The sequence below is a fragment of the Ptychodera flava genome, chromosome 8 (assembly GCF_041260155.1).
Source record: "Ptychodera flava strain L36383 chromosome 8, AS_Pfla_20210202, whole genome shotgun sequence".
In the NCBI taxonomy this organism is placed as follows: Eukaryota; Metazoa; Hemichordata; class Enteropneusta; family Ptychoderidae; genus Ptychodera; species Ptychodera flava.
The window spans coordinates 7,036,241-7,051,880 of record NC_091935.1 but is presented as its reverse complement, the minus strand read 5'-3'; the positions used below and the strand labels follow the sequence as shown (position 1 = coordinate 7,051,880).

At 38.4% G+C, this 15,640-nt stretch overlaps 1 protein-coding gene across 3 annotated transcripts; it reads left to right on the top strand.

Annotated features, from left to right (window-relative positions):
* The first annotated feature begins 1,978 nt into the window (after positions 1-1,978).
* Positions 1,979-10,623, top strand: LOC139138334 (peroxisomal sarcosine oxidase-like). 3 transcript variants are annotated; one of them, XM_070706665.1, is made up of 7 exons: positions 1,979-2,200; positions 5,657-5,726; positions 6,141-6,332; positions 6,875-7,071; positions 7,514-7,680; positions 8,714-8,900; positions 9,793-10,164. In XM_070706665.1, exons 1-4 carry the CDS (start codon positions 2,095-2,097, stop codon positions 7,041-7,043), a joined length of 537 nt encoding a protein of 178 aa, XP_070562766.1. In that variant the 5' UTR covers positions 1,979-2,094; the 3' UTR covers positions 7,044-7,071; positions 7,514-7,680; positions 8,714-8,900; positions 9,793-10,164. The 3 variants fall into 3 exon arrangements, 2 of the variants coding, with proteins under 2 accessions (XP_070562766.1, XP_070562765.1); XM_070706664.1 differs by lacking the exons at positions 1,979-2,200; positions 5,657-5,726 and having other exon boundaries at positions 6,176-6,332; positions 9,793-9,948; XR_011553580.1 differs by lacking the exons at positions 6,141-6,332; positions 6,875-7,071; positions 7,514-7,680; positions 8,714-8,900 and adding an exon at positions 9,372-9,505 and having other exon boundaries at positions 2,053-2,200; positions 9,793-10,623.
* The last annotated feature ends 5,017 nt before the right edge of the window (positions 10,624-15,640 follow it).

Below are 15,640 nucleotides of genomic sequence, written 5' to 3'. Positions count from 1 at the left end.
AGGTTAGTCAACATCGGAAAGATAGTGATGTTAATTAGTAACCATTCCTATCTTTCGCGATGTTGACTAACCCGTAAAATCCCTGATAAGTCCACGGATTAGCATTATTAGTTGTGTGACTAATTAATCACAACATGTGTGTATGAGAGATATACGTCCTTGTAATGGAGTGTAAAATAAATAAAGAGTCACAGAGGCTAGGTTAGGTTATATATCCATTTATTTTATTTATTCCGATCATTCAGAGCATGAAGAAAGAAGAGAAAATGATAGAGAAACTGTGAAAAACTCAGTAATACTTAATGGGTCGCCTGTGCCTCCACATGCGTCCTTCGTTACGTACACCATACTGTGTCGAACCCCGCGCCGTATTCTGTCATAATGTCGAACAGTTGTGTGGCCACTCTGTCAAAACACAATTTCAAAATCGCGTACCAGTTTTATTCTGGCTAAGACAACCAAACCCCATATATCGCTGTGATTCCTAGACTCTGGCTTGAAGTCCTGCGAAATATAAATCGTGTACCTACACAGATCGTTCAGAATACCCCATTTGTATCGGAGATGGCAGCGATACAAATTCCACCGTATGGGGAACAGTTGTGTGCCACTCTGTCAACACATTTTCAAAATCGCGTACCATTTTTAGTCTGCGTTTGACAACTACAAAACAGGTATCGTTTTAAAGCTCTGACATTGCTCTTCTTTCTTGCAAAATGTTATACGCGTACCTACACAAATAACCTTTATAACAGTATTTCTAATAGAGATGACGAACATCCACAAAATGATTCTCGGTACTTGAGCGAAATCGATAAACTGGGGGTAGAAATGAATCGTCAATATTTCGAATATTTGTTCACTAATCGGACTCCTTGTTGGACATGACCTTCTGCAGAACACGTGGATTATGTTGACTGTCGAAATTCGTCGAAATTCACAAGACAGGGGCTAAATAAGCGGCCCAAAACTGCCGATCACACTTGGTGGGTAATTTGTGACCCAGCGTGACCTGTACTTTATTAATGATGTAATCTGGTCGATGATTGGTGAATGCCGGAATACATTATCATAATGAGTCTCCAATTTTGGAGCTGACCCGGACTGTTTCATGCATATCTAGATGCATCAAGTCAACACTGCTTCGACATTTAAATTTTACGATATTCATTGTTAACAAAAATATTTTAACTTTCATCAATCGCCAACGTAACCTAGATACAGTGTTTACATCGGTCGTTGGGGTCCCATATATGGGCTTATATGGATGTATTTTTGGTTCTTTGTTCATTTGCATAATAGACAAATATCCTGAGGGATGGAAAAGCTCAGATTTTCCGGACTATCAGATGACCAAGAGTTAGATCTATGACTATGATTACAAGTAAACTAATTGAAATAATCGGAATGCTGCAGTGAGATCTGGTAAGTAACATTGAATTCTTCATGTACTGTGCTATCCTCGTTTTCATCTCTTGACACTGTGACGACATTGTAAGACGGTCACTTCACACTGTAACCATGTTTTTAACATGGTCACTCCACATCGACCATGTATTCAACAACTGTTACCTACCTCCTTTGAGGAGTATGAGGATGATAAATATATTTCAAACAGCTCTAAAATTGTCTGGAAGTTTGATTCATTCATTAAATTTAAAGGAGCAACAGATTGATATTAACTTTTGATAACATAATGATAATCTTGTCGTTATCTTTGGTCAATGAAATAAACATGTTGAGATAAATTATTTAGCCTTGCCAATTCAATGTATATTGAAACCTTGTACCCAAGGAAGATCGTTGTCTCAACTCAGATTTCGTTACTGTTACCTACCTCTTTTGTCTGCATCATTTACTTTGTGTTATAGACAAATGGATCAGAAAAAATACCCCAGTATAAAATCTATACGCCCCTCCTCCATACTTAATTTTTGATACCTTACAGCATGTTTACATTGAGCACGATATTAGAGGTTCGTAGTGTCTGCTGAGCAAACAAAGTCCTGTCTAGGTCACTTAAGGTTACAACTCGACGATTGCGTCAACGTGTACTCTATCCCGGGACTCTATTGAAGAGCCATTGAACCAAAAATGTGCGCAGCACAGACCCCCGTGCGAGATTTCGAGTACATCGTTGTAGGTTGTGGCGGTATTGGCAGTGCTGCTGTTTACTGGCTTTCAAAGAGAGCCGGCAAAGGTAAGCAACCACGTTAATAATTGTTATGACAGATGCAAACCGCACACCAACGACAACCATATGTTGCCTTCAATGTTACACGATGATAGCGAACGACAGACAATGCGAAGTTCGTTCGCTATGCTATGTACAACGCACTCTTCTGGCTGTTCCCCAGATGTTCCACGCACATTTTTAAAGGTATATCATCGAGTCAGTGTTCGAGGGCAAAAAATATGCACACGCATGTTAAGCAGACCATGGTAGACGTCCATCCAAATCAGGAAAATCCAATTGCTGGAGGTTCGAATTCCGTCACCCCACCACCACACATAATCGTCGGTGAAAGTTGTAGGCTAAGGAAGGCGGGGATGGTTTTCATAGAGAATCGGGAATGAAGAAAGGGAAATAACATTTCTTTCTCACCCGATCATCGGTTCACACCAAGTGTGGAGACTAGGCACAGGCGCTCGTTAGCTGGAAAGTCTGCTAAATCTATCGAATTTCTGCTCGATCTCTCGATCCCGTTGTCTATATGCCCGCCACTGCAACCGAAATACTTACTAGGTTGCAGTGGCGGGCATATCGACTACGTGATCGATAGATCGAGCAGAAAATCGATCTATTTAGCAGACTACCCAGCTAACGAGCGCCTGTGAGACTTGACCACGGACTTCGCAATCACTCCGGACGGACGACGAACCCAGGCCTGGGGAGTGGCAAATCCCTCATTTCGCATAGGCCTATATTTGATTTGAACACAGTTCTCCCCCCCCCCCCAGACGGAGGGACTTTGGTTGGAACAAATTTCGCAAACTTCATAAGGGATGTTCGTATCTGAACAGTTGTGAAATGAGTATGCAAACATTGTAAGTTTTGAATCAGTCTTTATCGGCGCTTTTCTTACAGTTGATCGGGTGAGACTTTTTACTTTTGAAAAAGAATTATACTTGATCGTATGAGCTTGTGCAAACAAAATCATACACTTTGAGGTCAAATATGGACAAGGTTGATTGTTGGCCTTTAATAAAAAGTTTATTCATTTGAATAACACTGCACTCCCCTGCCTTGTATTTCTGCGTTGTACACCACTGAAATGCAGTATGAAGAATTACACAAATAATATACACAACGTACTGAAAAGTTAACATGTAAGCTTATAAGGACCGTAGATTTGTCAAATGTCATTGGGCAAAAAGCAAAAAATCGAGGAAAATCATTGAATATAACAACTATTTCGAATTTCGAAAGTTGTAGCGGAATAGGATGATATTGTCCCAGTGAGAAAAGGTGGATCTCAAAAAAAAACCCATAAATTTGTGCAATATTTGATGCAGACCCAGACATCAACATCGACATCACCTGCTTTTTAATGTGCCATTTGCTGGATATGTAAATAATGTAACTGTTTTTAGATTATAGTTTTCTTGTGTCAACTTAAACCGAGTCATGTGATAACTCCTTCACAAGGTCATGCCGGCAAATATGATCTCTTTGTTATTCCGGTGTCCATATTCACTGCTTTGTAATACAGATATGGTGCGTAATCCAGGCAAAAATTAAGCACCTAACATTATTGAACTCAATCTTTCTAAATGCCCTACATTTTAATCCTCAGTATTACCAGCAGATGACCGGCGTATGTGATTTATGCCCAATGGATAACATTTCGATCGGAACGTTCCTTATCTTCGGCCTCTGTGTGTGACCATTCCCATGATTCGTATCATAACTGTCTTCTCGGGCCGCCATGGTGTTTTCAACTTGCTTTCCGCTTATATTACGCTTATATGTTATCGTGTTGTTCTTACATCTGCTATATAATATTAATAGGATATATAACCTTTTACAAAGTAGCAAACAGATAAGGCAATCCTCATGTCTCCATGGCCTACATTAACTATGTCAGCCTCAAATAAAGTTGTTAGACCGCAGTCCCTGGGAGAACGAGTCTATGGGAAGACTCGTTAAAACATTCGTTCTTCTCATAAGTCATCTTATTCCAAGCCCCTTCCATGCGGAATAACATAATTTCAAACTCTCTAAAGTCATTTTAAAAGTTCGTTTAAAAGTTCCATGGTCATAAACAGGCCCGACCTGTCATAGTTTACATCTATTAAACCGTGTCCGCACTTATTCCACTGTAATAATGGTTCTGAGAGCCGATGCATACTCATTTCAACATCAGTCATATAGCACCTACAAGTAGACTCAAGTATTCATAAAACACTTAATCTTCACAAACGTTAGCCGATATCAAAGAGAAATTATTTTTTCAGATAAATTTGCAAGATGGAGACAGCTTGGCCTGCACAGTCTTTAGTCACGTGACATTAGCCTCATCCGAATCGAAAACTTCGATAAATTTCTTATGGTATGACACCTATCTCAGTCATTCTATCTCAGTCAGTCTGGTCTCTCCCTTAACCCTTTCACCACCATGGTTTATCCCAAATCTATTGTTTTCTATGGTTAAGTTGGACCTGTATACAGGGAACTGGGGGTGAAAGGGTTAAAGACATACAAGATTCAGGCATCCGAGCATCAAATTATTGCCACTGGCCTGGGCGTAAATATAACGTCACGTCATCCACACTTCCTCTCAGAATATCAAATTGTCAACGTCTCAGAATATCAAATGGTCCACCCTGAGTAATATTTAGAGCTCTTCTGCGCTCGCTGATGCAGTGCTGGGTCTTCCCTAATTGTTCAACCACCAAAGCGTGGAAAAAACACTGCCCTCGTGCGAAGAAATACGTTTTTGGAAACTTTTAACGCAGAGCGCTTTGTTGACCGTCCTCTGTAGCTGTCCTCGTACGGCTACATGTGGAGGTATATAATTGCGAGGATATTTTTTTCATATGCTGTAGAAAGATCGAAGTTTCGCGGATCGATAAGCAGGATAAGCATCTTCCTTTCCTGTACAGAGCTTATCCTGTCTCTAATTACGGTGATATGTAATCACATGTATATCTTTTGGAGATATAATGAGTGACTGAAGATACCCTGTGAAAGCGTAAGCTTACTGTACAATGTGTAAGCCTACAGCACCAATCAAATTGCAAATGAGGTCAATAACACTCAAAAACACACCTATTTGAATGGAAAGTTTTGTTCAAAAACAATAACGACCAGTCTTACACCTCTCGGTAAGGGAGGGATGAAACGGTCCTCAAAGTCTCAACTCAGTCAAATACTTCTTATACCACTACGTTATTTCCGTGACTTTTGATGCACCCTTGACCTTTTTTAATGCCCTCGGAGCTACCAGGAAAGACAAGGGCGCGCGGACACCAGACGCGCCCTGGGAAACGTCAGCGACATAGACCTCACACCCGCAATTATAATTTGTAGCGCGACATTTGGACAAATATACGTCATAACGAGTCGCTTAGGTTGTCAAAATTCACAATTTACAACAAACAGCGCAGTTTAGCTCAAAATGTTTAACAGAATCTGAATGATTTCCATCAACAGAGGTACTTGGTATTGAACGTTTTCAACTTGGCCACCATCATGGAGGATCTCAGGATTATTCAAGGGTTATGTGAGTATTAGCCCCTCCCTCCCCTTCCCCCTCTCTGTTCACCTATCATATCCGTCCATCCATCTGATCTCTTTATTTATCGACATATGTGTGTATCAAACATTTGTTCGATTAAGTGTCCAAAATTCATAGGAAAGAAGAAAAAACTTTTTAATTCGCTCCATAATGAAAAGCTAATCATCATGCCGATACGATGTGTGTAAAGACCCCAAGACTGCCAAAGACAGAATTTAGAGTAAGTAACTTTCCAAAACTTCTAGCATTATCGATAATGTGATATGATAAAATGATAAGAATACCAAATGAAAAGCCGACATTCTTTGCGCATTGAAATTCTTTAGAAAAAAAGTAGTCATAACGCCGAGGGCATTAAGTCTGGGAGCCATTGCGTCTGTGAATGTTTTTGATTCACAGACGAACTGACTACCCCGAAGAGTGTTACTTGAAACTTGTCCGCGATGCCTACACAACAATCGAAGAGATCGAACGAGAGTCTGGAATTCAACTAATCCATACTACTGGGAAACTGTTGATGTGTAGGAAAGACCAACCGAAGAGTAAAATATTGGCTGCGTACCAGTATGGAATGTCGCGGGAAAACTTTCAGTAGGATATGATATTAATTTACAGTGGTGCTGGGAATTCGATGATAAGAGCTTTCATTTTGTGGATTATATTTTATTGCTTGTTGCTATTCTTTCAAACCACTATCTGGTTCCAGTTTACAGGCTAAGATCTTGGCATCAGTTTTCAATCACACGTAATTTGAATTGGAGGTGACACAACAGTTATATCGGATATTATTTGATTCTAATTTTAATAGCATCCTCACAAGTAAAAATGGTTTAGTTTCGACGGTTTCCGGGTTCAGTTTTTGTACAATGATCATCAGCTCTCACTGCTTGTAATTACTGACACATTCTGCCCATGGCGAAGTTTCACGGTCATACGTCAGCTATGACCTTTGTATAGATCTATATGTCACTAATTTGTTCTGTCATGTTTTAATGCCAACAATCATATTTTCACTTGTTCGCACGTTTGTATTTTATCCCCGGATTTTATCGAAGCAAAACCCTTCGTCTCCAGAACGACAAACGAAAATCTGTAAAAATTAGACCCTTTTTCACAGTATACGTTTTCAACAGGTACGAAATGTTGGATAGCGAGGAAATACAGCGACGTTTTCCACAGTTCAAACTACATCCCCAGGTGGTGGCGCGTACTTCAAAGAGACTTGACCAATGTCGTCCACATCCAGTTAGCCAGGGCCAATGGCGCCAATATCGAGGAAAACTGCAGAGTTCTTCGTTTTGAAAAAGATAGGGACGGCTCACGTATTTTGGTGAGAATTGGTAGAGATTTTATTTTAAGATTCTTTGTCGGAAAGTTAGAGTGTCAGACAAATACATGTATAGCACTCATCCAATGGCATTCTCTTTTAATTCGCAAAGGCTATAACCATAGTTATGTCATTAAGAAAATCTATAGAAATGTTCAAATTGAATTCAGTTTTCAAGAAAAAGTTTTGTCATTTTACGCTCCAAACTTAAAATTGTCGATAAGGAAAGGATCATAATGAAAACTTTCTATTGGCTAAAAAGGAAACACTAATAGATTTATATTTTCAGGAACTAGTCATCGGTTTCACCTTAGGGCCCCGCAAAAAAGTGCACGCTAGAACTGCAGTGCTATGTACATTTCATACGTGAAAATGGCTTACGCCCCTCTTTCAGCGCACGTGAACATATCCAAAATTGCCATGATACCGTCATCTTCGCCCATAGGTGCACACATCACGTGGTACTTTCCGTTGTCGTCGCGTCGTCATCACGGCGGGAGGATGGACCAATCAGGTGTTGGAATCTCTTGACGTGAAGTTACCAATTACAGTAACTCACGAACAAGCGACGTTCGTGGCCACGCCCAATCTGAAAGACTTCTCGAAGGAACGGTAAGCTAGTAATGAGAAATATTGTGAAAACTGACATTTTTTTATGGTAGAAGATGCATTGAAAACACTCTGTTATGAGCACCTGGGTGCCTTATCAAATACTAAAAGGGCATTTATGTTATCATTAAGGTTTGTGTGTGTGTGCACGTGCGTATTTGTGCACACATGTCTATGTGTATCTAGACGAAGATACGAAATTTGAGTGGCATCTAACTTAAAGGTTACTGGATGTTATTACAAATTATTAAAAAGCAAATAAGTATTATTCGTTTACATAACATCCCAGTTACTTTGAGACGAACATACGGTGATGGCAGACTTATCTTTCTTTATTTTAATGATATCAGCGAAACATTCTGGGCACTGAGAGTCAGGCAGGCATGTTTGTTGAAAATTTACGGTTCACATATTCGTATCATCTATGCAATTGCTGTCAGATTAAACTGAAGACTGAGATAAATGTATCCATACGGTACGTAATGTGCGAGTCAACAACATTAATTACCCCGGTGAATTTTGAGTGCAACACGATTGGAACTAATTTGGGATAATTAGATTTCATATTTTGCAAATTTCTCAACAGTGTTAGGTGCAATATAGCTGAATGTTGATATATCGCAAATTACTCATAAAAACAAGTGTGTAATATGAAAATAAAAGCAGATGAGATAACATTTGCAGATTAAACATACATTACTTCACCATCCAATTATCCCAAATTAGTTCCAATCGTGTTGTGCATAGATAGAGACGCCATCGCGGGTCGCCAATTTTAATCCCCTTGAGAAGTTATATTAAATGGTTAGTGTCGGCTACACGAATGTAAAATTCCAGTGAACACGTAAAATTACATGTATTCCAGAATTCGTATATTCGTAATTTAGTTTCCGGATTCAAGGGAAAAACTTACGAGATTGCACAGTTGCTCAGTTTCACAAAGTATGCATATGAATAAGACTTTGAGAGTGACTTGAGTGATCACCTTGTAATAACCCGTGAGTTGTAATTATATTTGCATGTCTTTGTTATGCAGTTTCCCCCTGTTCACGTACTTGTCTCCAAAGTATCTCTACTATGGCTTTCCGATACACGGTAATACCGGCGTCAAGTTAGGCATGACCGCTAGTGGTAAGCAAATCCTTCCAGACTCGCTGCCATGTGAACCTGACCGGGAAAGAGAACAAGTAGCGCTAGACTTTCTGAAAGAAAACATTCCAAAGGTGAGGAATGCACCTTTATGACGGCGTAGACACACAAGTAACCTGGGAAAAAGAAATATACCATATTGTACAAAGTTTTATATATTATTATATGAGATCTTATGAATGTATCAATATTATTATAGCTTTCTTCCATTGAAAACACACACACACGCACACACACACACACACACACACACACACATATATATATATAATATATATATATATATATATATATATATAATATATATATATATATATATATATATATATATATTGACTTCTATTTGATAAGTGGATGAATGGATATAATTTAGATATAATCTAGTAATTTATTTTGTGGCTAATCTTGATATTGGATATGTACTAGCCATTCCACACATGCAAACACATGACAGATGTGGGCCATGGTAAAATTTATTTTATGTGAAAATTATCAAACTCGAAGATATATAATTTTCACGCCTAACTTTTTGCACTTGATTTCAGGCCGTTGGACCTATCCTCTTAAGCAAACCGTGTCTGTATGATATGACGCCTGATCGTAAATTCGTTATTGATACGCTTGCGCAAAAGGGATACCCTCAGATTATTCTGTTTAGTGGTGCTGGACATGCGTACAAGTGAGTCCTATCATGATACGGGCTAAGTATGGCAATGACAAAAAGAGGAATACTTTAAGTTCACTTGTTGCAATTAGAACGGGAAAATGAGAAGTACATGATTCGTTAACGGTAGAGTGGACGAAAAATTTTGGTGAACGTTTTGAAGGATCAAAATGGCGTTGGATGACATGATAAAAAAACTAGTCTGATATATGATATAATCTCTTTCTCTCCCCCCCCCTCTCTCTCTCTCTCTCTCTCTCTCTCTCTCTCTCTCTCTCTCTCTCTCTCTCTCTCTCCTATAGGTTTGTTGGCCTCTTTGGTAAAATTCTCAGTGAAATGGCCATCGATGGAGCTACACAATATCCTATAGATGCCTTCAAATTGGACAGAGAGGGACTCACCGACCCTAACTACGAACCAGATTTTCATTTCGATAGAGTACCTACTGTATCGGGACATCAATCAAAGTTATAGACTGTTCATCGACTGATCAGTCAAAGCATCTCTCTCTTTTTAGATTTTACAAAACTAAAGTCATCACTGAGCCGAAGAAACATTGTTGATTTATCAGTTAATCGGTTGTTTTTGCTGGTGTTATAGAGACATATACGTGCGATGACACAGTCAATCGCCATAATTGTAAGACCTTGATTCTGCTGTCCAACTAGCATGACATCAAGATAAACTTATCGCTCTGCTAGCACACATAAATCAACTGATCAAACACTATGCGCACTGTCAGTCGCCAATTCAAAGTATTCGTTGGTGGCGCCATGCATTTCAAACGCAATGTTTTTTTTCTCGCTGGGCCAAGTTTCCAATACTAAAACACATTTTGCAATGAAGTTTAAATCAGTTACGCCATACGTATACAGGAGTTACTTGTACTTAGTAGTTCTTGCTTCAACATTTCAAGTTTGTCGCAATATTATGGTGTTTGCTGTATAAGATATTAAAAATTAGGCACAGATAGGGTCACATGGCCGTAGTGCTGTTCGACTTAATAATAATTGGAAAGATATAAGCTTAAATATGATGTGACGTAATGTGCTTCCTGAAATCATTTTTAATATGGATGATTTTCAAATACTTTATATTTGAATATTACTATAATTAAAATCGCATTTACATTGAACGAGTGTGATTAAAATAATTGTGTTTTGATATCTGATATAATCCAAATCAGCACGAAAGAATATGAGTGTGCTTTATACCGCGTGAGATGTAATTTTTGTGTGATTTTAATGAATGGAAAAGGACTTGAAATCTACTGATGCTAAATACAGATACCCAGACTTTTTAAAAGATAATGTATTTACTTTAAATTAAATGCAAAATTTTCTAACTGGAGACTGGAAATAAAATTTGGGTAATTTTGTACACATCTGCCATTTTTCAGTATCTGAAGTTTTTTGACCTGATGTCATGTCACTGAAGCAGTGTTGCAATATTTCAATGCAGCTTTCCTATATTCTCTTCCCACTACTTTTGTCTGAATGCAGCTCTCAATTTATATAGAAAAGGAAAATCACCAGCTTTTGAAATTAATTTGATTTTTTTTTCTGTTTGGTTGAAACATGCATTTGTAGTCATTTGTCTTCCAACTGTTGTTTCCAATATAGCAGATAATTAAAGGGGCAATTTCAGAATGTTAAACAACTGAAATACAATGTGATTAAAATCAGGTGCACAGATGGCAGTGTTCCAAACTTCTCTGTTCCTTGATATTCTCATCAGTTGTTGTCACCTTCCTACATTTAACATAGGGAGATGTGTATCTTCTACTGATTTTAATCAGATAGTACTGAAATAGTAATGATGTCAAGAGTTACAATCCTTTTCATCCAAATAACGCATAAGTTCTGATATGAACAACAATAAAATCAAGATGAGTCAATATAAAAGTACAGTTTGTCATAGAAGTCTGCTTATGCTTACTTCCAAACACAAACAATGGAGCATACACTACCCATGCTTTCACAATGATCTTCCATAATAATACAGCTGTTAAAGGGGAAGTTCACCAAGGACGATTTTTACATATGTTGTAGCTCTGTGGTCATTTACCCAGGAAAAACTATTTTCACCATTTATAACTCGAAAGATTTTTTACAAAAACCGATAGAAATAGTACAGGAAGTGCTTATGTAATTTGAATCATGGGGAAAAAGCTCCAAACTTGAAGCTTGCATAATGTGACATGGAAGGGACCATCTCCGGACGGGTATGGCCCCCACATTGTCCACTCACAGTAACACAGTAGTAAACAGCAACACAAAATCTGACAGTGGACAATTTATATGAGTGAATCATCATATATGCAAGGATACTCAGTATAAACAAAAGTTACTTAAATACGCACAGCCTGGTTTAAGCATGGGTGAGTGGACAATGCCATACCCATGAGAAAATGGTCCCTTCCATATCACATTATGCAAGCTCCAAGCTTGGCGCATGGTAAGAACAACTATATACATGTATTGTGACAATTGTTGGAAAGTCAGATTCTAGAAGTGATATCCATATTGAATGAGGAGTTTGGAGAGACACCTACTTACCCCTACACAACTTCCTCATCAAATCAACTCCAATGTTAAGGTCACACCATTTCTAAATGGGAAGGCTCCAAAAGCTGAGGAAACTTATGCCCATTCCAGACACAAACTGAATCCTGCAATAACTCACATTTTAATGACTTGTTCAATCAGTGTCAATGTTTTCTTACATTTCGAGTCTCTAGCTCTCTCACAGCAGCTCAGGTTGTGAAGTTTGCTTGTACCTCCAGAACATGCACACATACCTTAATATTGCAATCTTACCTTGGCCCCCTTATTTGCATATTTAAAGTGGAAATTAACAGCAATCACACCCATCAGTTATCCAAATATCATGCCCAATGTCGTATTACACAGTTATAGTACAGGACAAAAACAGAACAGCACACCACAAAGTACAGGCACACAACACAAGTAAAATCGTGAAAGACAGATATATGGACATTTCCCACCTCAGTCTGTTACCTATCCATTTTGTTGACTCAACGAAACCATTGAGGGCGCATCCGTGTTAAGCAGTCAATTTAGTTTACCTGAAGAACACTGGGTCCAAGCCTCCGTGTGAAAACAATCAGCGTTGACATAGGCTGTATAGGGGGTCTCCATATTGTTGTGGAAGAACAGGACACCTTAGGATTACCTAGATTTGTAAAATTTTCCTGCACGAGCCCAAGGTTTCTTCAGTTTTGCCATCAATTAGAGCTGAGGAGTGAATGAGGGGACATGGGACAGTCAACTGCATTAATTGCTCTTGTGCGTCAAAATAGCGAGACTAAATGACACACTGAATCTACATTTCACTCCTATATGGATGTATTTTTGGTTCTTTGTTCATTTGCATAATAGACAAGTAGCCTGAGCGATGGAAAAGCTCAGTTCTCCAGACCATCAGATGACCAAGAGTTAGAAAATCTGATCTATGACTATGATTATATACAAGTAAACAAATCGAAGTAATCGAAATGCTGCAGTGGGATCTAGGAGGTAATATTGAATTCTTCTTGTACTGTGCTATCATCATTTTTATCTCTTGGCTCCACACTGTAACTATCTTTTAAACATGATCACTCCACTCTGTAACCACGATTTCTAAACGGTCACTCGACACTGTAACCATGTTTTCAATATGGTCAGTCCACACCGACCTAAGGAGTTGAGGATGATCAATATTTTTCAAACAGCTCTAAAATTGTCTGGAAGTTTGATTCATTCATTAAAAGTAACAACAGATGTAACTTTGGTAACATTATGATAATGTTGTCATTACTTTTGGTCTCTAAAATAAAACATGTTGAGACACAAATTATAAGTCTTGCCGACACAATGCATATGGAGGAAATTTGCAGACAATATATCAACAAGACATTCTAGTACGTATCTTGACAAGTTGCCTGCCCAAGGAAATCGTTGTCTCAAATCAGATTTCGTTACCGTTACCTATCCTTTTTGTCTTCATCAACATTTACTTTGTGTCACAGACAAATGGATTAGGGACTGGACAGAAATTACAGGGGTGGGTGGGCAGGTGTTTTTCGAAACACCGCTGCATCAAAAACAGTGACCCTTCAAAAGATCTTGCACAAAAATCAGTGACCCCCCTCTTATCCGTGCATGAAAACAAGTGACCCTCCCCTGTTACTCAAAGCATTTAGTAAAAAGACGTGATATGATGCAACAACAATAGCCACTTCAGCTTCATTAGGGAGCCTTTAGTAATTACACGTGGGGATGGGCCGGGGGGAATTCCGTGCGCACCTGTACTGTAAATAGTGACCCTTCCCCTATCCTTGTGTTTAAAATGTGACCCTCCCCCTTGTCCGGCATTCTAAAACTTGACCCTTCCCCAATCACTGCATTATTCTCCCCAGGAATAACTGAAACAGTATCACCTAATTTACATAACAGTCAGTTTAATTATTATGTAAGTTACGAACAGACATTACAGGGGGAGGCTGGCGTTTTGGGAGGGTAGGTCGCAATTTATCACGCAGGCATTTTTAAAGGGTCATGCATTTGTGGGAGGGTCACCATATTTTGCGCAATTATAAGGCGGCAAGATGTAGCTGATATAGTGCTTCACCAAAAATATCAAACCATGATACACGGGAGTCTATCAGGCAAACTATTGACAGTTTCCCCCTGCAAAACAAGGTTTATATGTACATTTGTATATGTTTGATAATAATGTTTAAATGTACTTTGCTTGAAGTGGGAAGTAAAACATGCATGTGTGTACAAGACATTGGATTTTTGGATTTCACTGAAAGTGTATACATGGTAGTCTGTGAGGAAACCGATACAAAAATAGGTAAATCTGTGTACTTATGCATGCTTGATTATTCATATTAATGTACTTGATTAGACTAGGGTGGTTACAAATGGATATGTGTGCAAGAAATTGGATTTTGGAATTTCACTGAAATGTTGATTCACTATACATAAGAGTCTATGAGGAAACTATGAATAATTTTTTTCAATACAAAAATAGGTAAATCTGTGTATTTATGTATGCTTGATTATTGATATTAATGTATTTAATTAGACTAGGGTGGTTACAAATGGATGTGTGTGCAAGAAATAGGAGTTGGAATTTTACCAAAATGTTGATTCACAATACATGGTAGTCTATGAGAGAACTATGATCAATTTTTTGCCAATATAAAGCATAAAACTAACAGTATCTGTGAATCTATAGACATTATAGTTATCAAATTTTGATAACTGATATACACTTTGCCATCTGTCCTTTATGTTTTTTCTCTTTTTTTCATCAATTTTAACTTTTCAGGGTGTATACATACCACTGTATCCTTTTTGCTGAATGTGGAGCTTGTCTAATGTGTATGTATTTAATGGACTCAGTGTATTTTGTCGGCAATTTCCTTTTCAGGTATTTTGTCGGCAATTTCCTATTCAGGAAATATCAAAAGGATATTCGAAGGTTTGACCGTAAAATCATCTTCTGTTAGAAGTGACCTTCCCCAAGATAGGTTTATAAAATGTGACCTTCCCCCCAATGTCCCCTGGCCAACCAACCCCCCTGTAACTACTGAAGGATCCCTTAGCCTGAAGATTTGTCCTTTGATTGTATACCAAATGAAATTTCTTGTTCGGATCCCTGAAACATGATGATATAAAAGCATATACATGGCCTAAACATAGGTGTGCACAGTCAGCATTGTTATTGTTGAAAGTTGCATTTAATTCCAGACAAGAATTCCTTTGTCAACCAAATACACCAACAGGCAGCAAGACATGCAAACCACTGGCAATTTTGACAAGAAACTGAAGCATATACACAGCATCAAAATACTGGAAAAATGGTAAAAAAGTACAGTTGATGTGCTGTTCTATGACCAAACTTTTAGGCCCCATTTATTATTCTAATTTATGAATATATTTTTCCTTTTTTTCAGTATTCCATATTCTTCATTACGTGCACATGCAAGTTCAGCTTTGATGCATGAAAAAGGTGACCCTCCGCCATAGGCTTGCGCAAAATGTTATGACCCTTCAAAAATGCTTGCGCGAAAAATGGGGATCCAACCCAAAAAACACCGCCCCGGTGATTTCTGTCCAGTCCCTTAGAAAAATA

Coding starts and splice junctions, on each gene's coding strand:
- LOC139138334 (XM_070706664.1), top strand. CDS start 6,308: ATGGAATGTCGCGGGAAAACTTTCA. Junction 6,333..6,874: donor ATGTCGCGGGAAAACTTTCA/GTAGGATATGAT, acceptor CGTTTTCAACAG/GTACGAAATGTTGGATAGCG. Junction 8,901..9,792: donor TGAAAGAAAACATTCCAAAG/GTGAGGAATGCA, acceptor TCTCTCCTATAG/GTTTGTTGGCCTCTTTGGTA.